The following is a 25,083-nucleotide window of genomic DNA, read 5'->3' on the forward strand; positions in this document are numbered from 1 at the left end:
GGGACAGAGAGCACCTGCATTCCTTATTAGGGTCCCAGTAAGTATTCAGTTGGGACCCACTACTATTAGTCCGAGATATTTATGGACCCTCAGTCTGGAGACAAGTTTGATTTAAGACTGTTTAGCTTTTCTCTTCCCCATCAGACTCACAAGTTGAGAAGAAAAAAGAAAATTCACCAAACATCAGTCCTGTCTTCACTCCTAATCATTCCTCGGTACGCCAAACAGGCTGCAAAGGGGCCTGGCGTGCCCCTTTGAGCATGCCCTTGTGCCACATGCTGTAGCATGTATGATGTTTGTAGACAATAAGTCACAAACACTTCCTCACTGTTCCCACCAATATTATGAGACAGGAGACAGCTTGAAAAGTCAAGTGGGGAAGGGAAGGGAAATGGGACTTGATATACCGCCTTTCTGAGGTTTTTGCAACTACATTCAAAGCGGTTTACATATATTCAGGTACTTATTTTGTACCAGGGGCAATGGAGGGTTAAGTGACTTGCCCAGAGTCACAAGGAGCTGCAGTGGGAATTGAACTCAGTTCCCCAGGATCAAAGTCCACTGCACTAACCGCTAGGCTACTCCTCATTAGTTAGTGTCAAGGTCTGTTTTGTAGACAATAAGTCACAAACGCCTCCACTCACTGTTCCCACCAATATTAGGTGAAAGGAGACAGCTGAAAAGTCAAGCGTTCATTAGTTAGTGTCAAGGTCAAAGGTCTCTGAGAAAAGAAAAATCTTGATTGTTTTCTTGAACAAAGTGACAGAGGGTTAATTCTTCAGTTGAAGGGGTAGTGCATTCATAGTTTTGAAGAAACATAACTAAATACTGATTCCCTAGAGATGGTGAGTTGGAGGGAAGTGGTAGATGGAAGATGACGAACGTTATGACCAGCTGAATGGAGACTACAAGAAGGAACATAGGGAACTAGAAGATTATAGATATATTATTCAGCTGAGGAAAGTCTGCCTTTATATACCATGAGAAGAATTTTAAACCTGACACGTGCTGAGATGGGAAGCCAATGTTCAAGATGAGGAAGAGGAGAGAGCTGGTCAAAATGGTGGGCTTTTAAATGAGGAAAGAGGTGCGCCAGAGTAGAGAGAGTTACAGTAATCTAGTCTGGAGATAACCAGGGCAAGCATAAGAGATAGGGCAAGGAGAGAATGGCGGGAGCAAATAAGTTGCATGACATAGAACGATGCCATCTCTAGCACAGATTTCAAATAGTTGAACTATTACAAATCCCGTATACTTGCCCAAAGTCTCTCTCCAGAAGCTGGACCTGATCTCATTTCTACAGAATATGTTCACCTGCAGTGTCTTTCTATGTTTTCTTTTCCCTCTTTTCCTCTCTATTGGTTAGTAATTAATTTCAAGTGCTTGATTCATGCTCCCAAGCTCATTGTCCACGCCCCGGGGAGTCTGCATGGATTTTGTGCAGTGAACCCTGTAGCCTTTGTAGACTCTAAAGTGCTTCCAAAGTAAATGTAGCAATTGGCAGTACCTTTCCTCCATCAGTCACAAATTTTATCATTATATTAATGCATTTCTCCTGTAGTTCCTGTGAATTTCTTGGAGCAATCCAGTATGAGTTACTGGATCCAGCTGTGTTTCTCTGACTAACACACCTGCTCTCAGAGATTCAGGGGAAAAAGCAAGAGGAGACCAAGGCTCCGCCTTCCCCTGGGCAACATTCTGGGGAAGGGGGGGCCTATTCCAAAAGGATGGACTCCACCTTAACCAGGGTGGGACCAGGCTGCTGGCATCAGCATTTAAAAAGGAGATAGATCAGCTTTTAAACTAGAAATGGTGGGAAGGCCGACAGTCGCTCAAACGCGCATGGTTCAGGATAAGGTATCTTTCAAAGATATCTCTAAAAACAGGGAAGATAGGGTATCCTGATAGTGAGGTTGGAAAAGAGACCATAGTAGATCAGGTGTCCTTAAATAAAAATAAAAATCAGACAAAAGATTGCAAATTAATACTGTCAAGCACTGACCATAATGTAATAGGAACAACAAACATAATTTGAAATGTCTATATGCGAATGCCAGGAGCCTAAGAAATAAATGGGAGAGTTAGAATGTATTGCACTAAATGTAAAATTAGATATAATAGGCATCTCTGAGACCTGGTGGAAGGAGGCTAACCAGTGGGACACTATCATACCGGGCTACAAATTATATTGTAGTGATAGGGTGGATCAAATTGGTGGAGGGGTAGCATTGTATATTAACGAGAGCCTTGAATCAAATAGATTGAAAATTCTGCAGGAAACAAAACACTTCTTGGAATCACTATGGATTGAAATTCCATGTGTAAAGGGGCAAAGGATATTGATAGGAGTGTACTACCATCTGCCTGGCCAGGATGAACAGACAGATGCAGAAATGTTAAAGGAAATTGGGGATGCAAACAAACTGGGCAACACATAAGTTCATAAGTAATGCCAAACTGGAAAAAGACGAAGGGTCCATCGAGCCCAGCATCCTGTCCACGACAGCGACCAATCCAGGCCAAGGGCACCTGGCAAGCTTCCCAAATGTACAAACATTCTATACACGTTATTTCTGGAATTGTGGATTTTTCCCAAGTCCATTTAGTAGTGGTTTATGGACTTGTCCTTTAGGAAACCATCTAACCCCTTTTAAAACTCTGCCAAGCTAGCCGCCTTCACCACGTTCTCCGGCAACGAATTCCAGAGTTTAATTATGCGTTGGGTGAAGAAACCTTTTCTCTGATTTGTTTTAAATTTGCTACACTGTAGTTTCATCGCATGCCCCCTAGTCCTAGTATTTTTGGAAAGCGTGAACAGATGCTTCACATCCACCTGTTCCACTCCACTCATTATTTCATTATTTTATATATGTCTCCCCTCAGCTGTCTCTTCTCCAAGCTGAAAAGCCCTAGCCTCCTTAGTCTTTCTTCATAGGGAAGTCGCCCCATCCCCGCTATCATTTTAGTCGCCCTTCGCTGCACCTTTTCCAATTCTACTATATCTTTCTTGAGTATCAGCGACCAGAATTGAACACAATACTCAAGGTGCGGTCGCACCATGGAGAGATACAACGGCATTATAACATCCTCACACCTGTTTTCCATACCTTTCCTAATAATACCCAACATTCTATTCGCTTTCCTAGCCGCACACTGAGCAGAAGGTTTCAGTGTATTATCGACGACGACACCCAGATCCCTTTCTTAGTCCGTAACTCCTAACGTGGAACCTTGCTGCTTTTTAATATATTTATAAATGATTTAGAGATGGGAGTAACTAGCGAGGTAATTAAATTTGCTGATGACACAAAGTTATTCAAAGTCGTTAACTCGCAACAGAATTGTGAAAAATTAGAGAAGGACCTTACGAGACTGGGAGACTGGGTGGCTAAATGGCAGATGACATTTAATGTGAGCAAGTGCAAGGCAATGCATGTGAGAAAAAAGAACCCGAATTATAGCTACGTCATTCAAGGTTCCACGTTAGGAGTTACGGACCAAGAAAGGGATCTAGGTGTCGTCGTTGATAATACGTCGAAACCTTCTGCTCAGTGTGCTGCTGCGCCTAAGAAAGCAAATAGAATGTTAGGTATTATTAGGAAAGGAATGGAAAACAAAAATGAGGATGTTATAATGCCTTTGTATCGCTCCATGGTGTGACTGCACCTCGAATATTGTGTTCAATTCTGGATGCCGCATTCAAATAGATATAGTGGAATTAGAAAGGTGCAGAGAAGGGCGATGAAATGATAAAGGGGATGGGATGACTTCCCTATGAGGAAAGGCTAAAGCGGCTAGGGCTTTTCAGCTTGGAGAGAAGACGGCTGAGAGGAGATTTGATAGAGGTCTATAAAATAATGAGTGGAGTTGAACGGGTAGATGTGAAACGTCTGTTCACGCTTTCCAAAAATACTAGGACTAGGGGGCATGCGATGAAGCTACAATGTAGTAAATTTAAAATGAATCGAAGAAAATTTTTCTTCTCTCAATGTGTAATTAAACTCTGGAATTTGTTGCCAGAGAATGTGGTAAAGGTAGTTAGCTTAGCGGAGTTCAAAAAAGATTTGGACGGCTTTCTTAAGGAATAGTCCATAGACCATTATTAAATGGACTTGGGGAAAATCCACTATTTCTGGGGTAAGCAGTATAAAATGTTTTGTACTTTTTTTGGGATCTTGCCAGGTATTTGTGACCTGGATTGGCCACTGTTGGAAACAGAATGCTGGGCTTGATGGACCTTTGGTCTTTCCCAGTATGGCAATACTTATGTACTTATGTACTAGTGTACTGTCACCCTTCCAGGACGGCTTACAAAAAACATATAAGGCTACCTTTATAGAAAATGCGGTTTGTGTGTTCAAGTGATGTTTGTCTACTTACTGATACCCTGTCCTTGTTGTTTCACCTAACATAAGTTATAGTTTGTCAAGAGACTTTGCCACACAGCAACAGAGTAATGGAGCTGCACAGCTAGCATGAAATCAGAGCAACAGCACACCTGGCATGGAGACCAAACTGCCCTTAAATATATATACAGCTTTCCATGGGTGATCTGACATGAATCTGACAAGGAAACCAATACCAGAATGGGACAAAACCGAACTCTCGACACTGGATTGCTTAACTTTACTTTGGCACTAATTAACTTTATTGTTATACCTCTCTACTTCTCATTCCAGGATGAACTTGCTACACTTGATTGCTTAATCTACTGTGTCACTTAACAACCATTTTGTATTTCTCAATCCGGAAGTGGCAGTCGCCATTAAGGCATTATGTAAGCCACATTGAGCCTGCAAATAGGTGGGAAAATGTGAGATACAAATGCAACAAATAATAATAAATAATAATAATAATATACACTGATGTATAGAGAGAGACTCTATATATTTGGAAGTCAATAATATTTATTTAGAAGCATAATACAGCACCATAGAGATGCAGATTGGAAAAGGATTGTTCCATCTTGATCATTCAGCCCCTGTTGTAGTGTGAAATATTTTATCGTACTGACATGGGCGTAGCTTGGAGGGAGAGGACAAGAGAGGGCAATGTCCCCCCAAATGCTTCAGCCTGGCATTGTCTAAATTTTGCTGCTGGTGCTGCCCCTTTTTCTGTCCCCTACCTCCACACCTCCTCCCCCGCTCAACAGTTTTCAGCATACGTGGAAGTGCCGGCATCCGCTGCTGAAGGCGCTCAGCCAGCGAATCTCTTCGGCTGGGGGGGGGGCATGAGCATCCCTGAAAGCAAATATATGAGTGGGAGAGGAGTGGGGGGGCAAGGGAGAAAAGAGCTGAGAGAAAATGCTTGGTCCACCAGACCATCCCTGCCCCCCCCCCCCCCCCCAAAAAAAAAATCAGATCTATGGCTACACATCTCCCTCACGGTAGACATCAGCACACAATCTTGCATGGTTGCAGGTAACTAGTAGGCTCTTTAACATACATTTTAATATACTGTCCTGATGTCTACCACAGAAACCTTTTTTCCGTACAGTGGAAACGTGGTAATGGCTACAGCCTCCAGACGGGGAAAGGGCCCAGGCAGCACCTGCCTTCATGGATAATTTCTACATGGCAGTTTATATTTGCTATATTTGCCATCTTTCCAAGGGAATAGAAACCTCTCAAAGGAGTAATTGACCAGGTCGATTGCTCTTCATGAGGAAATCATAATGGCTTTCTTCTGATATGATTTGTATTATTTATATACAATCCACAATAATCCATGGTATCATCAGTGCTCACTGTGGGGTGATGTACTGTGTAAAATGTTGTTATGTCATGTTATCAAGTCATCTGTAGCTTTAGCATAATGCGACATTAGGACCTCATGGGGGGTGGTGAATAAAAAGAAGAGAAACTGAGCAAAATAAAAGCAATCTCCTATTATCTCAGCTAGGGGTTTTGAGGTGAGTATTTCTTTGCCTTGCTGGTTGAACCTTTAGTAACCAAATGCTTGTACAGTCATGTGCCAGGCTGCCTGATAGAAAAGGTAGCTCTTAGCATTTTAGAATGGCCACCAAAGCTAGAGGTTTGCAGCACGAGACACAGATGATATTGTGATGCTGCCAGCTCCCTTCTAACCAGATGATTGCAAGGGAAACGTGTATCCACATGACAGTACCATGTTCTTTGGGAGTTTTACACTACAAAGGGCCTTTGCTGGAGATTTTTGAGGGGTTTACAAGGTTTTGGGTTCAGGGTAATTATTATGAAATATAAACCTCTGTCAGTTTGCTTATATTTATGAGTTTTGGACTGACCCACTGTCCTTGCCACCATTTTTTTGTTTCGACAGAACCAGCTTATCCTGGGCGTGATGGGCATTGATGTGGCTCTGAATGACATTAAGAAGCTCACCCCTCGATACAACGTGCGTATGGGCTCCACTTTTCTTCTTCCCAGCTCACTCCTGTACTGATCCTTTGGTCTAGAATTCAGTAAGGCCCCCTTCTGGGGACCCAGCATTCATGTGCCTAGGCTGGAGCTGAAATTGTTAGCCTCAAATAGTTAGTCATTCTTAAACCAAAGACATCAGGAAAAGTGTCAGCTTCTGAAGCAACACTGAGACTCAACACAGTATGCTATGTATATGTCTCCTAACCCTCACCACCTCTTACCTTATCCGTGGCTCTAATGGGCAGGAACGATATTTAGTCACTCTCTTCACCCACTTCAAACTTCAAAATAGCACCAGCCAATCCGATTCTACACCAAGTTAGCTTATGACTCCTTACCTATTTGGACCCATGGATGAGGGAAGAGGACGGAAGATTCTGGGCTTGGGATAATACAGGGGGCTTCTCTTAAAGTTTTAAATCTCAAGTTTTAGTCAGGGGGGAAGAGGGAGTCCTGTTAAAGGAAGTGAATGAAAAATAACAGTGAACTAAGTTTTGTTCATTAGATGATAAGAAGAGAGGGCAAAATGTTCTGTGTGGGTGGTGGTGGGGGGGGTGGGGAGACAAAGAATACATGAGATGCCATTCTTCCCTTTTCATCTCTGCATATACACTGCATTCACACCATTTAGAAACCTTCATCAGAGTATGTTCTGGTCTTGGCAAAAATGCTTTAAAATAAGAAACTTGAAAAAACATAAAATCTGCCAAAGGTGAAAAAACAAAATAAGTTAATAAAGAAATTGATTAACACATTAACAAGAAAATATAACAGACCAAAAACTCATAGGCTGCAAAGCTGTTCCACCGTCGAGTGAAATTGACTCCCAAGTATCGGATGCATTTGGAGACCCATCTAAAGGGCAGTCCACTCTGCAAAACCATTACTGTTGCCCTTTTTACCATTATATTAAGGATCTCTGATTTATGCATATCTTTTTTTATATCTTTATTATTAGAAGAAAAGACATGTAACAATTGAACATCACATTCCGGCTCAATGAAGCCAACTATTTCCAATATCTAGCAGCCGATAATAACCTATGAATACAATGAATACATTGAAAGTTGTATTATGTTAAGGTTATACAATAAGGTTTGTTAGATGATTTATGCATATTAATCTTAAATCCAGACACCTGCCCATAGGCTTGCAACGTATCTACCAAATGTGTGAGAGATTCCTCAGGTTGACTGACAGTTAAGAGAATACGAACTGCAAAAAGTAATAATTTATGCTGTCTTAGTCCTTGTATAACTCCACCCATCCCAGGGTGGTCTCGTATCAAGCTCGTTAGGGGTTCTATGACCAGGGCAAATAAAAGCCGTGATAAGGCACAGCCCTGTCTTGTCCCTCTGTAAAGAGCAAAGGCCCCATTAATTTTTGGGCTGCCCAGGGGATTAGTATATAGTAACTGTAACCATTGTAAATATTGCCCCCCCCCCCCCCCCCGAGACCCATGTAGAGCAGCAGCTGAAACAGAAAAGGCCAATGCACGCGGTCAAAGACCTTCTCCGTGTCCAGCAAAAGCATGGGCGTCTGGTCCTCCCTTAGCGTGTGAATTAGATGGAGTGCCATGTGAATATTATCAAAAGTCTGACGCACCCTAATAATTCCAGCCTGGTCTTCATGGATCAACTGAGGAAGGTAGCACTGGATGTGATTGGCCAAGATTTTTGTAAACATTTTTATAATCAGTGTTTAAAAGAAATATAGGATGGTCGGAGGAGCTCAGCAATGGATCTTTCCCCGGTGTAATCCCAGCCTCCATGAATATGGAAGCTCAGGGAGCAGTATCAAACCATTGAAGACCTGCAGCAACACTGGGGAGAGAATTTTCCTATAGCATTTATAGAATCTAGTAGAGAATCCATCACAGCCTGGGGCTTTGCCTAAGGGGAGATCCTGGATAGCCCCCTGAACCTCAGATAAGGTGATGGGAGCTGACAAAGACTGCACCTCCGCCACGGAGAACCCTGGACATTGTAACCTTATTTAAGTATAGTTGAATATCTAATGCAGTGGGGTCAATATCAGGTGTAAAGAGCTGTGAATAATAGTGTAGGAACACCTTATGTATGGATGCACTGTCTGTCTGGAGAGTTCCCATTTCATCCTGAATGCTAGAAATATAATTTCTAGTTGTTTATTTCTGCAACTTATGTGCTAATAAACGGCTGGCCTTATTGCCAGATTCAAAATGGGATTGACATACTCTCTGAAGAGTATCTCTGATCTTGGCCAAATGGAACGTCTTAAGCTCATAAATACATAAGTAATGCCACACTGGGAAAAGACCAAGGGTCCATCGAGCCCAGCATCCTGTCCACGACAGTGGCCAATCCAGGCCAAGGGCACCTGGCAAGCTTCCCAAACGTAGAAACATTCTATACATGTTATTCCTGGAATTGTGGATTTTTCCCAAGTCCATTTAGTAGTAGTTTATGGACTTTTCCTTTAGGAAACTGTCTAACCCCTTTTTAAACTCTGCTAAGCTAACCGCCTTCACCACATTCTCCGGCAACGAATTCCAGAGTTTAATTACATGTTGGGTGAAGAAAAATTTTCTCCGATTTGTTGTAAATACTACACTGTAGTTTCGCATGCCCCCTAGTCCTAGTATTTTTGGAAAGCGTGAACAAACGCTTCACATCCACCTGTTCCACTCCACTCATTATTTTATATACTTCTATCATGTCTCCCCTCAGCTGTCTCTTCTCCAAGCTCCATCTGAATAGCATGAATTTATTTATTTATTTGTGACATTTAAATCCCACCTTTTTCCAAACAAGTTTGAGTTCAATGTGGCTTACAATAAATGGTATTGGATACATAGCTATTGGAGCTAAAAGAAAATCCTTCAGAAAATGGAAGAAGGGACCGACTGAAATTAATAAACAGCATAAGGAAGGTCAAGTCAAATGCAAAGCGCTGATAAAGAAGGCTGAGGGACTTCGAAAAAAAGATTGCGTTGGAGGCCAAAACACATTGTAAAACGTTTTTTAGGTATATTAAAATCAGGACGCTGGCAAAAGAATCAGACCGTTAGATGACCGAGGAGTAAAAGGGGCGATCAGGGAAGAGAAAGCCGTAGCGGAGAGATTAAATGAATTCTTTGCTTCGGTCTTCACCAAAGAAGATTTGGGTGGGATACCGGTGTCAGAAATGGTATTCGAAGCTGACGAGTTGGAGAAACTTAATGAATTCTCTGTAAACCTGGAGGATATAATGGGGCAGTTCTGCAAACTGAAGAGTAGCAAATCTCCTGGAGAGTACTGATAGAACTGAAAAATGAACTTGCGGGGTTATTGTTAGCAATATTTAATTTATCCTTAAAATTGAGTGTGGTACCGGAAGATTGGAGGGTTGCCAATGTAATGCCGATTTTTAAAAAAGGTCCAGGGGAGATCCGGGAAATTATAGACCGGTGAGTCTGACATTGGTGCCGGGCAAAATGGTAGAGACTATTATTAAGAACAAAATTACAGAGCATATTCAAAAGCATGGATTAATTAGACAAAGTCAACATGGATTTAGTGAAGGGAAATCTTGCCTCACCAATCTACTACATTTCTTTGAAGGGGTGAACAAACATGTGGCTAAAGGTGAGCTGGTTAATATTGTATATCTGGATTTTCAGAAGGCGTTTAACAAAGTACCTCATGAAAGGACTCCAGAGGAAATGGAGAGTTCTATTGTGGATTAAAAACTGGTTAAAAGATAGAAAACAGAGTAGCGTTAAATGGTCAGTATTCTCAATGGACAGGGGTAGTTAGTTGGGTTCCCCAGGGCTCTGTGCTGGGACAGCTGCTTTTTAACATATTTATAAATGACCTAGAGATGGGAGTAACTAGTGAGGTAATTAAATTTGCTGATGACACAGTTATTCAAAGTCGTTAAATCGCGGGAGGATTGTGAAAAATTACAAGAGAACCTTACAAGACTGGGAGACTGGGCGTCTAAATGGCAGATGGTGTTTAATGTGAGCAAGTGTTAAGTGATGCATGTGGGAAAGAGGAACCCGAATTATAGCTATGATCATGCAAGCTTTCACGTTAGGAGTCACAGACCAAGAAAGCGATCTAGGTGTCGTCGATGATACGTTGAAACCTTCTGTTCAGTGTGCTGCTTCGGCTAAGAAAGCAAATAGAATGTTAGGTATTATTAGGAAAGGAATGGAAAACAAAATTGAGGATGTTATAATGCCTTTGTATCGCACCATGGTGCGACCGCACCTCAAATATTGTGTTCAATTCTGGTCGCCGTATCTCAAAAAAGATATAGTGGAATTAGAAAAGGTGCAAAGAAGGGCGATGAAAATGATAAAGGGGATGGGACGACTTCCCTATGAGGAAAGGCTAAAGCGGCTAGGGCTCTTCAGCTTGGAGAAAAGGCGGCTGAGAGGAGATATGATAGAGGTCTATAAAATAATGAGTGGAGTGGAATGGGTAGATGTGAAGCGTCTGTTTACGCTTTCCAAAAATACTAGGACTAGGGGGGGATGCAATGAAGCTACAATGTAGTAAATTTAAAACGAATCGGAGAAAATATTTCTTCACTCAACGTGTAATTAAACTCTGGAATTCGTTGCCAGAGAATGTGGTAAAGGCAGTTAGCTTAGCAGAGTTTAAAAAAGGTTTGGACGGCTTCCTAAAGAAAAAGTCCATAGACCGTTATTAAATGGACTTGGGGAAAATCCACTATTTTTGGGATAACTAGTATAGAATGTTTTGTACTTTTTTGGGATCTTGCCAGGTATTTGTGACCTGGATTGGCCACTGTTGGAAACAGGATACTGGGCTTGATGGACCTTTGGTCTTCCCCAGTATGGCAATACTTATGTACTTATAACAAAGAATAATGCATAAGAAAGTAATTTGTTGTAAGAATCCAATTTTACAATACAGTATCATAAACGTACTGGGATAGCTATAGATGTTTAAATCTATTATGAATGAGAAATTGTACACGAAGCAAAGAGAAGGTTAATAGTAAATAGAGTAATCACCAATTCAGGTAATAATTAATTGTTTGAGATATGGTTGTTCTTTGTGAGGGTTTGTTTGAATAGGAACAATTTGAGGGTTTTGCGGAATCTAGTAAATTCCTGTATATTTCTTATTTTGGGTGGTAAGGAGTTCCACCATTTGGTTCCTACGTAAGTGAAGTCTGTAGAGTGGACAGTTTTGTAGATCACTTTTTTGCAATTTGGGAGGTGTAGTCTGAGATAGTTTCTTGCCTCGTATTTAGTGTTTCTTTGAGGTAAGTTTATTAATGGTACCATATTGTCTGGAGCTGTGCCATTTAGTATTTGAAAGATAAAAGTACATAATTTGAAGGTAATTCTTGCTTTGATGGGAGGCCAGTGTAATTTGATTAATAAAGGGGAGGCACTTTCAAAATGTGAGATTTTGTATATCAACCTGGCTGTTTGGAGTTTTTTCAACAGGTACTCCTTACAGCCAGCATGTATGGCATTACAATAATCGAATTGGGATAATGTTAATGATTGTACCAATAGTCTGAATGTTTCTGATGAGAAATAGGGTCTGATCCTTTAGAGACCTGAAAGATGTTGTGATTACTGAGGAAACTTGAGTATCAGATGTTTGTCTATAATTATGCCTAGAATTTTCAGATTATTGTCAATGGGGAATGAAGTATTGTCAATTGTGAAATTGTCCCTGGTTCAAAGTGTGGGTTACCAGTCAATGCTAAAAGTGAGGACACTTTAGCGGATAGATTCCAGGGGGTCATCATCAAGTCCAAGCATTGCCGCGCAGCTTAGCAAACAGGGGGGTAAAACTAATCTTGAAGAGTACATTAAATTCATGGAATAAGATACAAGCCATTACTCAGCTAGCAATTCCTGCACTCTCGTACAGCTATGGAATTGTAAACTGGCCTTTTTGAAGACATTCAAAAACTGGATGTACAAACAAGAAAACTCCTCCATGCCCATGAGGCCATTTATAAGAATCAGTGTATGCCAAGACTTGTATATTCCCTGAGCTGAAGGAGGAATAAGTCCCATAGAAATAGATCATACCTATTGAATCTCTTCATAAAGGCAGTTAATAAATCCCAATAAATAAATAAAATATCATAAACCTCTAGGCTTATTTAATAGCATCATTGGATCGAATGCACAAAAGATGCTAAAATATGAAAGTAAATGTCCAGAATCCGTCTCCTGCATTTAACGTGGACAAGCATTCATGCAAGTAGAAGAAATGCTTGAGAATTTGCGAAGAAAGAGAAAAGAAAACTCCTTAAGGAATTAGATCAGCAAATGAGGAAAAAACAAGTACAGCAGGAAATGCAGTCCAGGAACCACTTGTGGATCAAAACTGGACACATATGAATAGTTAAGAAGAGGTGAATTGAAACCTAAGGATGAGCGATTGTTAGTTGCAGCTCAAGACAGCAGATTACAGATGACATGGTTTACAGCAAGCATAGAAAAAACTGTATGAAAGAGCTAGAAATGGCCATTTCATCTTAAGGCAGAACATTTCTAGACAGAAAGACCCAACTAGATGTACTAGAAAAGCACTGGGAACATGACCCTAAGATAATTATGGAGAAAGAAGAGGTTATGGTCGCATGGAACATCTCATGATAAAAAGCTGAAAACACTAGAATGGCATGATCACAGTGTCAGTCCCAAGCAATTATTCTGTGAATCATGTAGAGAGAGAACAAAAATCCTTGAGTACCAAGAAATGCAGTCCAAGATCAAGAGAATGTGGCAGAAGGATACAGGAATAGTCCCCACAAACCTGATTAAAAGGAATTTTCAAATAAGTTGGCTATACATGTAACATCTCATGAACTGCAGAAGGAAGTGTCTTTGTCACAATGGAAGTGCTACGGTGAATGTTAGCAGTACAATTTGAGAGACTGAGGGCTAGATGCACTAATCAGTCGTTTGAGCCCTTTCCTTACCGATTCCCTTAGCGAATCGGTAAGGAACGGGCATGCATCAAGAAATAGGAATGCAAATGAGCTGCTCGTTGTAGCTCACTTGCATTCTCTATTCCATCGTTAAACAGTCGGCCAATCGGCCAGTCGAGCATGCGCAGAGCAGCCAAGCATTATGCTGGCTGCTCTGCGCATGCCAAGGACGTCCTTTATGGACATCCTTCACTAAAAAAAACTCCCTCTAAAAAGATGTTCTTTTTACAGGCTACAAGCTAATGTACAGTTCAGAGGCAAGAGAATAAAAACTAACCTGACGATACGGAGGAGCCTTCCAGCCCAGAAAATCAGGACGTGAGAGGACACAAATCAAAACTTTTTGGATGTCCCTCCCTCCAGGTCTTCTCAGCCAATCACAGCGCGTTTAGCTGATACTGGTAACAGCTGATCGCGCTGAGATTGGCTGAGAGAGACCTGGAGCTGATCAGTTATGCTATTACTTAATTGTTCTGGATTGCTGTATTTTGTTATGCTTTTTTGATAAATGTTCAATAAAGACTTCATACAACTTAAAAAAGTGGAAAAAATATCCAAGTGCTCGTCCTTTTTTATTTTTTTAACAAAACTATTAGTGGGATTTGAACCCGCCACCGGTGCTCTAACCACTCGGCCACAACTCTACTTACTTGGATGTCCCTCCCTTACTTCCAGGTCTCTCAGCTGAGTGAAGCACAGCCAAAAAGGACATTTTTATTATTGTGGGGGGGGGGGGGGGGGGGAGGAGACTGCCCAAAATAGACGTGTTTTTTTTTACACGAAGCTTTATTAAAAAAAATCAAACAGACTCCAATGCTGCAGGCTCTTTTGCGGACATCATTCAACCCCGGAATAATAAAAACGCCCTTTTTGGCCGTTCTTCACTCAGCTGAGACCTGGAAGTCACTGAGCCAATCACAACGTGTTCAGCCTGCCAATCACAACGCGTTCAGCCAAGCTAAACGCGCTGTGATTGGCTCAGAGACTTCCAGGTCTCTCAGCTGAGTGAAGCACGGCCAAAAAGACGTTTTTATTATTCCGGGGTCCAAAAAGAGCCTGCAGCATCGTAGCCTGTTTGATTTCAGCACTTGGGCTATTTTTCGGGTGGAGCACTCCCATAATGGCCGTCCATGACGAGCACTTGGCCGTTTTTGCCCCCCCCCCCCCCTCCGATTTGTTTTTTTACATTTTATGAAGTTTTCCAATCCCGCGGAGCCCCAACGAGAGGTACAGACCTCTCGTTAGATTTTCCACCATTTTCCAGTGATAAGGCAATCGGCATCTCATCACAATAGGGGTTTCTACACAATTTGCTCATCTGCATTCCGTTTTCGTTAGCTGCTACTGCCATCGGAAAAAAGTATTTAGTGTGCCAGGGTTTACTACTTGCTCGTTAATGGCTCATTAAGGGCTCGTCAAGTTTAGTTCATCTGACCCTGAGATCATACTCCAGAAACCCTAGCTTAGGAGTGAGGTTCATTACTGTCATAGTATGTGCAAAAAGAACTCGTTCGGAGACATTACCCCTTTTACTAAGATGCGCTAATGGATTAGTGTGTGCTAAATACCTGTGGGCTACATAGCACTTTATACACACTAACTCGTTAGTGTTTGCTAAATTCATTAGTGCATCTTAGTAAAAGGACTCCATAGTGTTTAATGCATTTCATTAACTGCCCTTTGAAACAAAAAAAAAATCAAGGCAGTACACAATTAAAATCCTGCCCCTCAACCCTCCCCAAAAAACCACAAGCTGTGGTAGGGCATCACGTTTTCCGTAGCGTACGTATTTATATACTTCTTGTAGGTTCATCTCACTCACAATGGGTCCACTTATCTTTTTTGGAAACCCACACCTCCAACCCTTAGCTTTGCGATCATTCACAGATGTGACTGTTTAATACCTGCTAGTCAACTGAGAAAGTGGAGTTTTTACTTGTAATAGAGGTTCTTAGTAGACGGCAGAACTACGCAGCCAACTCTGTCCCTCCCCCTTCCCCTCCCAGTTGAACTACTCAGCTTTAGTACTGACTGGTGAATAAGGAGAGCTGTTCCAGCCCATGAAAAACTTCTAGGGTATTCTGGCTCTGGAAAAGCAGATGTCTTCTCGATTCCATTCTAATAATGTCACCCACAATTCTTTGGAGAACCACTGTTGCAGGTAAGTCCGCTCTCATGATAGTGTCAGAAAAGAAAACATGTTTCTCTTATTTGTGCTGAACTTTGGAGGAGGTTCTTTGTTTTCAACAGTCATTTATGTTTGTCTTCTTTTCCAGTTGGGGGCTAATGGTTATATGTTTGCCATCGATCTGAATGGCTACGTCCTCCTGCATCCAAATCTGCGGCCCCAGGTAAGAGTGAAAGCTCTTCACTATCAATTCTATGTTTTACAACAACACACAACAATCTACCATCCTTGAATTTCCCAGCCTGCATAGCAACCTAGTAGATGACAACAGAAAAAGACCAGCTGGTCCATCCAGTCTGCTCAGTTACCCCTGTTCATACTTCTGATACTATATCCTAGCTTCCAGCTTATTGAATAGCTGAATATGTAGGGTCCCCTGTTTGGCTCACACTCAGCATCCCTTCCATAAGTACATAAGTATTATTATTTGTTGTGTTTGTATCCCACCTTATCCCACCTCTTTGCAGGCTCAAAGTGGCTTACAATACATCATGATTAGTGGAAGAATGCTAGTAGTTAAACATTTAGTATTGCAGGATCTTGGTCAGCATGATGATAATAAACAAAGAAAACAAACAGAGTAATAGTATACAAGCAGATATTATAAAACAGTTCTGAATATAGATGTGCGAGTTGTGTATATTCACAATTGTTGATCTTTCTGATACGCTTTATTAAAGAGATGGGTCTTCAGTAATATGCGGAAGTTCGTTCTTTCGTAGTTCGATTTCAAGTGCGCGGCAGTGCGTTCCATAACTGTGTATTGCTATACTGGGACAGACCAAAGGTCCATCAAGCCCACATCCTGTTTCCAACAGTGGCCAATCCAGGTCACAAATACCTGGCAAGATCCCAAAAAAGTACAAAACATTTTATACTGCTTATCCCAGAAATAGTGGATTTTCCCCAAGTCCATTTAATAATGGTCTATGGACTTTTCCTTTAGGAAGCCGTCCAAACCTTTTTAAAACTCTGCTAAGCTAACCGCCTTTACCACATTCTCCGGCAACGAATTCCAGAGTTTAATTACACGTTGAGTGAAGAAACATTTTCTCAGATTCATTTTAAATTTACTACTTTGTAGCTTCATCGCATGCCCCCTAGTCCTTCTTTCCCATGTGCAATAACAAAGCTTTGTAAGTATCTAAGAGGTTACTATAAGAACATAAGAGTAGCCATACTGGGTCAGACCAATGGTCTATCTAGCCCAGTAGTCTGTTTTCGAAACAATGGCCAAGCCAGGTCACAAGTACCTGGCAGAAACCCAAATCGTGGCAACACTCCATACTACAAATCCCAGGGCAAGCAGTTGCTTCCCATGTCTGTCTCAATAGCAGACTATGAACTTTTCCTCCAGGAATTTGTCCAAACCTTTTTTAAACCCAGATACGCTAACCACTGTTACCACATCCTCCAGCAAAGAGCTCCAGAGCTTAACTATTTGTTGAGTGAAAAAATATTTACTCCTATTTGTTATAAAGTATTTCCATGTAACTTCCTCGCATGTCCCCTAGTCTTTATACTTTTAGAACGAGTAAAAAATCGATTTACTTCTAATCGTTCTACACCACTCAGGATTTTGTAGACCTCAATCATATCTCCCCTCATCTGTCTTTTTTCCAGGCTGAAGAGCCCTAACCTCTTTAGCCTTTATGGAAGCAGTTCCATCCCCTTAATCATTTTGGTTCCTCTTCTTTGAACCTTTTCTATTTCCACAATATCTTTTTTGAGAGACAGTGACCAGAACTGAATGCAATACTCAAGGTGCAGACACACCATGGAGCAATACAAAGGCATTATAGTATTTTTGGTCTTATTTACCATCCCTTTCATAATAATTCCTAGCATCCTCATTTGTTTTTTGGCTGCCACTGCACACTGAGCAGAAGATTTCAGCATATTATCTACAACATGAGATAGACTTTAATGTACTGCCTCCTTGGTATGTATATCTCATGCATATTCATTGTGGATATCCTGAAACTGTGACTGGACGGGTGTGTCCCGAGGAGTGGGTTGAGAACCACTGTCCTAAATAGCCATTGATACTAGCATGGCTGTTGCCCAAACATCCAGCCTTGTAGGTCCCATTGGGCTCTACATTTCTGCTGGGACTTCTGAATATTCCTGTACTTGCAGCCTGCCAGACTCTGCTGCTGGTTAATTATGACTGCCTGCATTTCTGCTTATAACTCTTGCTTGCCCTGTGAGCATCAGGGCAAGTTACTTTACATAATTTTTGAGTTTGTGAGATCAAGGCTGGGACCAGCCAGAGCTGGGAGTCCAAAGGACGCAGTATATCCAACCACTTCTTTCTTCCAATAAGCAGCCCAGGTCAGAAATTGTATTTCTGAACCAAAGGGATTACTTGGATGATATAGAAAAACATGAAATGACTTCAGCATTTAGTCTATAAAGTCAATAATAGAATAAAGTAATATCAAATACTTATAGTCTTTACTTGGTTTCCTTATGAACCTTCTGCCTTGGTGAGATTCTGAAACAGTGTTCATGATGGCTCTACTCTCTCTGAATCCCTGTAATTCCTTTTCCTCTGGACTAAGACTCTTTTGAGCCTGCAAGTACAAAGTCCTTGTAGTGGTTCTCTTCCAGGACTGGCCCACGTACTAGACAGCTGCCTAGGGTGGCAAAATTTGGGGGGCAGCCGACAGAGTCAGTGAGTCATTATATACTTATCAATCCCTGATCTGGCAGCCCATGCAACGCTAAGAGATCCAGCATCAAATGTCAGACCAGTGCAGAGGGGCATAGGCTTTTCTCCTCTCTAGCCCCTTCCCCTCCCCCAAAGAGAAAATGGCATTACATGCAGCCACGATACCATAGAAGGGAATATAGCTGGTGCGTGGTTGCCAGTGAGTTGGAATGTACCTAGGAAATATTTGTGGCTGTACAAGGGGTCTCTAGTTTTCACAGGGTTTTTGCAGGTTACATTATTACCCTTGATATGAACTGAACATACATGGGCAATAGCTGAACTTATCACCTGTCCAGGAGTATTAGGAGTCAGTGGTCCACAGACATCAGAATGTCAATGACTTAGTTCTCCTGTAGAAGAACCAGCCTTTGCATCGGGTTGAGCAGAACTAGAGGTTCCCAGTTCAGTTCTGCTAGGGGACCTCCAATGCCTCTCTTTAGGAGGTTGATTTGGTTTTGTGGCCCTCTGCTCCAGCAAATGCAACATCAGGGTCTCCAGACTATCTAACCGCTTCAGGTATTCTGTGTCAGGACTACCCTTGGGTCTGTCTGGGGACTGGTTGCGTGGAGGGGTCTTGAGTGAACTCCTGTTTCCAGGTATGTTTGGCTGACCTACCAGTCTCCATAGACCTATCTGTTGGAGTCAACTGGTAAGTGGCCTGGCAGAAGACCTTCCTCCACCCTGTGGAGGTACAGGGGGATCATCTATCTCCAATGATAAAGCATTTTGTACTGAGCTATCTTCCAGCTTACAATCCTTGGTCTTCTGCTGGTCCTTTCTTACAGCATAGTCACTTACATTGTCAATACTTGATTAAATCAGCAATCCAACAATATTGCAAACTGACATTTTACTTGCTATCAACCTTAAAATGTCTCCCCTTCCCCTCTGAGATACACATATAGCATGTGTTATAAATGTGACACAAAAAAACATACATTTGTTCTTGATCTGTCCCTACTATTCTTGGGTCACAGGCTATAGAAGTCCGCCCAGTTCTGGTCCTACTTCCCAATCATTGGACCACAGACCATAAAAGTCTGCTCTGTTTTTGCCATATCTGGGACACAGACCACAGAAGTCAGCCAAGTACTGGCCTTACTTCCCTACTATTGGAATTGCAGTCTAAGAACCAACAAGTTTTCTGACATTACTCCTTTGTCTACCATCCTGTAATCTCAATTCATGCCCTCCAGTTCTACCGTTTCCCCATCTCTGGAAAAGATTTGTATGTATGTTGATACCTTTCAAGTATTTAAACATCTGTATCATGTCTCCCCAGCCCTACTTTCCTCTAGGGTGTACGTAGTCAGGTCTTCAACTCTCTTGTCGTACATCTTTTGTCGCAACCGCCATACCATTTTTGTCACTGGACCACTTCAAGTCATTTTGTGTCCTTAGCTAGATACTGCCTCCAAAACTGAACTCAGTACACTAAATGGAGCCTCACCAATGACTTCTATAGGGGCATCAACCTATGCACCCAGCTTTTCCTACATAAGCACACAACTATGGAACGCATTACCAAAAGCCGTGAAAACAACTTATGATCACCTAAACTTCTGGAAATCATTAAAAACTAACCTGTTCAAAAAGGCATACCCTACCAACCCAACTTAAATGCCTGTACCCTGCAAAACAACGAAACCAAAGCTCATAATGGACATATAATAACTCTTCCTCTCTACGATTCCCTAATGTGTCTGTACACACGAACCTTATTCTACCACAGCATTACTGTATTTGTTCATACCGGAACTGGCGTAAGCCTTTACGGTACTATGTAAGCCACATTGAGCCTGCAAATAGGGGAAAATGTGGGATACAAATGTAACAAATAAATAAAATAAATTTACACCTCTTTTCTTCTTCTGGCTACTGCCACTGCCTTGTCGCATTGTTTCGCTGCGTTGAGATCCTCAGACACTATCATCCCTGAACAGTGCTTATCAGTCTCTCACCCCCTATCTCATTCATCTCCTTTGGATTTTTACATCCCAAATGCATCACTCTGCACTGCTTCGCATTACATTTTAACTTCCAGACCTTAGACTGTTTTTCTGATTTTTGGAGATCCCTTCTATTGTTTTCTTCTCCCTCTGTAGTGCCCTCTGTTGGATACATTTGTGTCATCTGCAAAAAGACAAACCTGTCTTCTAATCCTTTGGCAATGTTGCTCATAAGGCCATAGCAGAGAGAGACTAAGAGGCCCTTTTAGTACAGGTTGTTAAGCCTTTAACATGGTGTTAGCATGGCAATAGAGGCTACCACAGTATAGCATTTTGCCTGTTTTCCTGCACCTGTCCCTGACCAGTGCATCCTGGGATGTGCTGGGCGGAGGCTTCAACACCATATAACGGAGTTTTCAAGGTGGCGCTGGAAGAGGAAGGAGTGTACTACTCCTTCCTCCGCCACTCAGGTACAGGGGGAGCAAAGAAGGGGGACATTAGACCACCAGGTTGGGGGGCTTATGTTCGCGAACCACTGGGCCACCAGGGCTTTTTTATTGGGGTTCAAGGGGGAGTTATGGGGGCTGGTGGTCCACCGGCTCTCCAGCCCCCCATGAACTTATGTCAGCAGGATTAAAGGAATTGGAGGTCCATTTCGCTGGCTTGAGGTAGGGGTTGGGGTTCCTTTGGAGGGGGCTCGAGGACTCCTGCAGGGGGTTTCAATTGGGCGGATGGCAGACCTCCTAGCATGCAAATGCATGCTGGAGAGGGTTAACCATTCCTCCCCAATGTTCTTCAAACCCTAATGCCAGCTTCAAGTTGGCATAGGGTTTGCCTCGGGCAGTACACCAATGTTTGGCACACTGCCCACTGATCATTGGGGAGGAATAATACATATAGGGGGGCATAATCGAACGCAAACGCCCATGTGTAAGAACGTCCATCTCCGAGAACGGGTCGTGAAGGGGTGGGCCGAATCGTATTTTCGAAAAAGATGAATGTTTATCTTTAGTCTCGAAAATACGGTTTGTGCCAGGCAAATGCATTGGATTTGGGCGTTTTTGAGATGTGGGCATTTGTTTGAGCTGGGCATTTTCGTTTTTCAGCGATAATCGAAACCGAAGCGTCCCAGCTCAAAAACAACCAAATCCAAGGCTTTGGGTCATGGGAGGGGCCAGGATTCGTAGTGCACTGGTCCCCCTCACATGCCAGGACACCAACCGGGCACCCTAGGGGGCACTTTTAAAAAATAGGAAAAAAACATTAAATTACCTCCCAGGTGCATAGCTCCTTTACCTTGGGTCCTGAGACCCCCAAATCCCCCCCAAAACCCACTCCCCACAACTCAATACCATTACCATAGCACTTAATGGTGAAGGGGGGCACCTGCATGTGGGTACAGTGGTTTTTTTTTTGGGGGGGGGGGGTTAGAGGGCTCCCATTTACCACCACAAGTGGTGCAGGTAGGGGGGGATGGGCCTGGGTCCGCCTGCCTGAAGTGCACTGCATTACCCACTAAAACTGCTCCAGGGACAGGACTTGTTGCTGCTGTATAACCTTGGCACAGCAGTTCACACCGTAAGACTAATCTCATTGAAAACGTCCTTTATTTCAATAACCGCGTTTACTCACAGTTAACTGCAGATCAGAGGTTGTGTCCCACTGGCAACGAGTCTCCCTGGTACTAAGATTAGCAGTAGGTCAGAGCTGGCAGAATGGTGTACAATGCCCTCTTTCAGCAACATTCAAGGTAAGAACTAAGTTCTGTAACGTGGCTAACACACGAAAGGGATCTAAAATGGACTTACAAAAATGGCCACTACCTCGTGGACTACCGGAAACAAAACAGGGCACACTCTGACCCAGTAAGCAGAGGGAAAGCACCATGGGAGAAGAGCCTACCAACTACCAACATCGTGAGACTGTAACACAAGCTAGTGAAACCACGGAGCCCAATACCCTACGCCCACCACAATGCAATGCTGATGTGACCCTGCAGTGCACCCGAGAGCCACATCTGACCCAGGGAAAGGCTGTGAGAGGATCAAACACATTCTGCTGTCATGGAGGTGGGTACGGAATTTGAGGGTGGCATAGAGGCTGGGAAATAAGGTTTTTGCAAGTGGGTTTTTTTTGGTGGGAGGGGGTTAGTGACCACTGGGGGAGTCAGGGGAGGTGATTCCCGATTCCCTCCGGTGGTCATCTGGTCATTTAGGACACTTTTTTGGGACCTGTTCGTGAGAAAAAAGGGTCCAAAAAAGTGTCCTAAATTCTCGCTAAAAACACCTTTCTTTTTTCTATTATCGGCCAAGCTCGCCCATCTCTGCTCGGCTGATAACCACGCCCCAGTCCCGCCTTCACCATGCCGCCGACACGCCCCCCTCAACTTTATTCGTTCCTGCGACGGAGTGCAGTTGAAGACGATTTCGATTATACCGATTTGGCCGCCCACGGGAAACGGACACCCATCTCCCGAACATGGGCGTTTTTCTCCTTTCGAAAATAAGCAGGATAATAACATAGTAGATGACGGCAGAGAAAGACCCGCACAGTCCATCCAGTCTGCCCAACAAGATAAAATCATATGTGCTACTTTATGTGTATACCTGATCTTGATTTGTAACTGTCATTTTCAGGACACCGACCATAGAAGTGTATCTAGCACTAGCCCCGCCTCCCAACCACTAGCCCCACCTCCCACCACCGGCTCTGCCACCCACTCTCCGCTAAGCTTCTGAGGATCCCTTCCTTCTGAACAGGATTCCTTTATGTTTATCCCACGCATTTTTTAATTCCTTTACCGTTTTCATCTCCACCACCTCCCGCGGGAGGGCATTCCAAGTATCCACCACTCTCTCCATGAAAAATACTTCCTGACATTTTTCTTGAGTCTGCCCCCCTTCAATCTCATTTCATGTCCTCTAGTTCTACCGCCTTCCCATCTACGGAAAAGGTTTGTTTGCGGATTAATACCTTTCAAATATTTGAACGTCTGTATCATATCACCCCTGTTTCTCCTTTCCTCCAGGGTATACATGTTCAGGTCAGCAAGTCTCTCCTCATATGTCTTGTAACGCAAATCCCATACCATTCTTGTAGCTTTTCTTTGCACCGCTTCAATTCTGTTTACATCCTTAGCAAGATACGGCCTCCAAAACTGAACACAATACTCCAGGTGGGGCCTCGCCAACGACTTATACAGGGGCATCAACACCTCCTTTCTTCTGCTGGTCATACCTCTCTCTATACAGCCTAGCAACCTTCTAGCTACAGTCACCGCCTTGTCACACTGTTTCGTCACCTTCAGATCCTCAGATACTATCACCCCAAGATCCCTCTCCCCGTCTGTACATATCAGACTCTCACCGCCTAACACATACGTCTCCTGTGGATTTCTACTCCCTAAGTGCATCACTTTGCATTTCTTCGCATTGAATTTTAATTGCCAAACCTTATAAAATGCCTGTTTAGCATGCATTTGCATGCTACTTGCGGTCAGTGCTCGGGGGTGCTAATATGGCGGTAATATCCTCTAGCGCCCCCGTTTTTCTTTTGATCATCGACCCGTGAGTGACTATTGTTTTCTCCCCTAGTTCTAGTTTAAAAGCTGCTCTATGTCATTTTTAAATGTTACTGCCAGCAGCCTGGTTCGGTTCTACTGTTGTTCAGGTAGAGCCCATCTTTTCAGAATATACCCCCCCTCCCCCCTCATCCTAGAGTATTACCCAGTTCCTAACAAGTCTAATTCCCTGTTCCCTGTACCATCCATGCATTGAGACTGGAGCTTTACCTACCTCTTGGGTCCTGCACTTGGAATGGGGAGCATTTCTGGAGAACTTATTTTTCTGGAGTCCCAGATCCAATTTTGACCCTTTTCAAGATATGTCTTTTTATTGGTTTTTCCCACATACCAATTTTCATAGAGTTGTTTTGCCCTCAGACAAATAGATAAACATGCATTTTCAACCTCTTTTGTAGAATTCTCTTAAACATCTGTTGGGTTGGAAAGAATACAGAGATAAGCTATGATCAGACTTGCTTATTCATATACCCAGAATGCTCTTGGGCACACTGGCTGTGCCCCATCACAATTATTGCTGTAATGGTGTATCCGTTACTGCAGCTTCATTTGGTTGTGACTAATCTCAATGCTGATATTATTGCTCCTGCAGGTTCAGTGGGTTCTGTAGCCCCCACCCCCAGTATTGAGCAAACTTTTTACTGTGCACAGGGAAGGCTTCCATTCAGCATCTCCCAATCGTTTTGAAAAATTAACTAACGCAGCGTGTCTTTTGCCCCCTCTGGTTCTGTCTGCTCTCTCTATGCAACTGCTACAGTCATTTTTTGGCCCCTTCTGAATCTGGTTACCCTCTGTGATGCTACATTCACCTCTTGAGCCTCCTCCAGCTCTAGCTGCTCTCAGTTCTGCTGCATTTACCTCTTCAGCTCCCCGTAGCTCTAACTCCTGAACTCAACAGCCTCTTCAAAGCTCATCCTCTGTTCTCGTGTCTCATTTGCACAACTTGAAAACAAGTCCATTTTCTGCAGCAGTGATGGCTCCCCTGCCTGAAAATATTTTTATGTCCTGTTTTTCTTCTTCCCCAGATGCTGGCGGATACTCTCCACTCACTGACTTATTTATTAAAATTTCCGCAGCTGCAACCGTCATGCAGTGTGATGAATGTTACATGGGGGGCAAGAGAGAGGGCTGTAATCAAACAACCTCCCCCATACATGACATATGGAAACAAATTAACTCACAGTTAATTATTCAGTGCTCAGCAGCTGAGAAATGGTTTCAATGTTTAATGCCCAGGCAGGAAATACAGCAGGGTACCTGTCACACTGTCCTTCACTTACTGTGCAATATTG

At 42.8% G+C, this 25,083-nt stretch overlaps 1 protein-coding gene across 1 annotated transcript in view; it reads left to right on the forward strand.

Moving 5' to 3' along the window:
• Positions 1-25,083, forward strand: part of CACNA2D2 (calcium voltage-gated channel auxiliary subunit alpha2delta 2) — a 1,426,314-nt gene that overhangs the window by 1,265,135 nt on the left and 136,096 nt on the right. The window contains exons 16-17 of the mRNA XM_030206789.1: positions 6,301-6,375; positions 15,635-15,709. Coding sequence (XP_030062649.1) covers positions 6,301-6,375; positions 15,635-15,709 — 150 coding nt within the window. The remainder of the gene's footprint in view (positions 1-6,300; positions 6,376-15,634; positions 15,710-25,083) is intronic.

Source organism: Microcaecilia unicolor, chromosome 6 (assembly GCF_901765095.1).
Source record: "Microcaecilia unicolor chromosome 6, aMicUni1.1, whole genome shotgun sequence".
Lineage (NCBI taxonomy): Eukaryota > Metazoa > Chordata > Amphibia > Gymnophiona > Siphonopidae > Microcaecilia > Microcaecilia unicolor.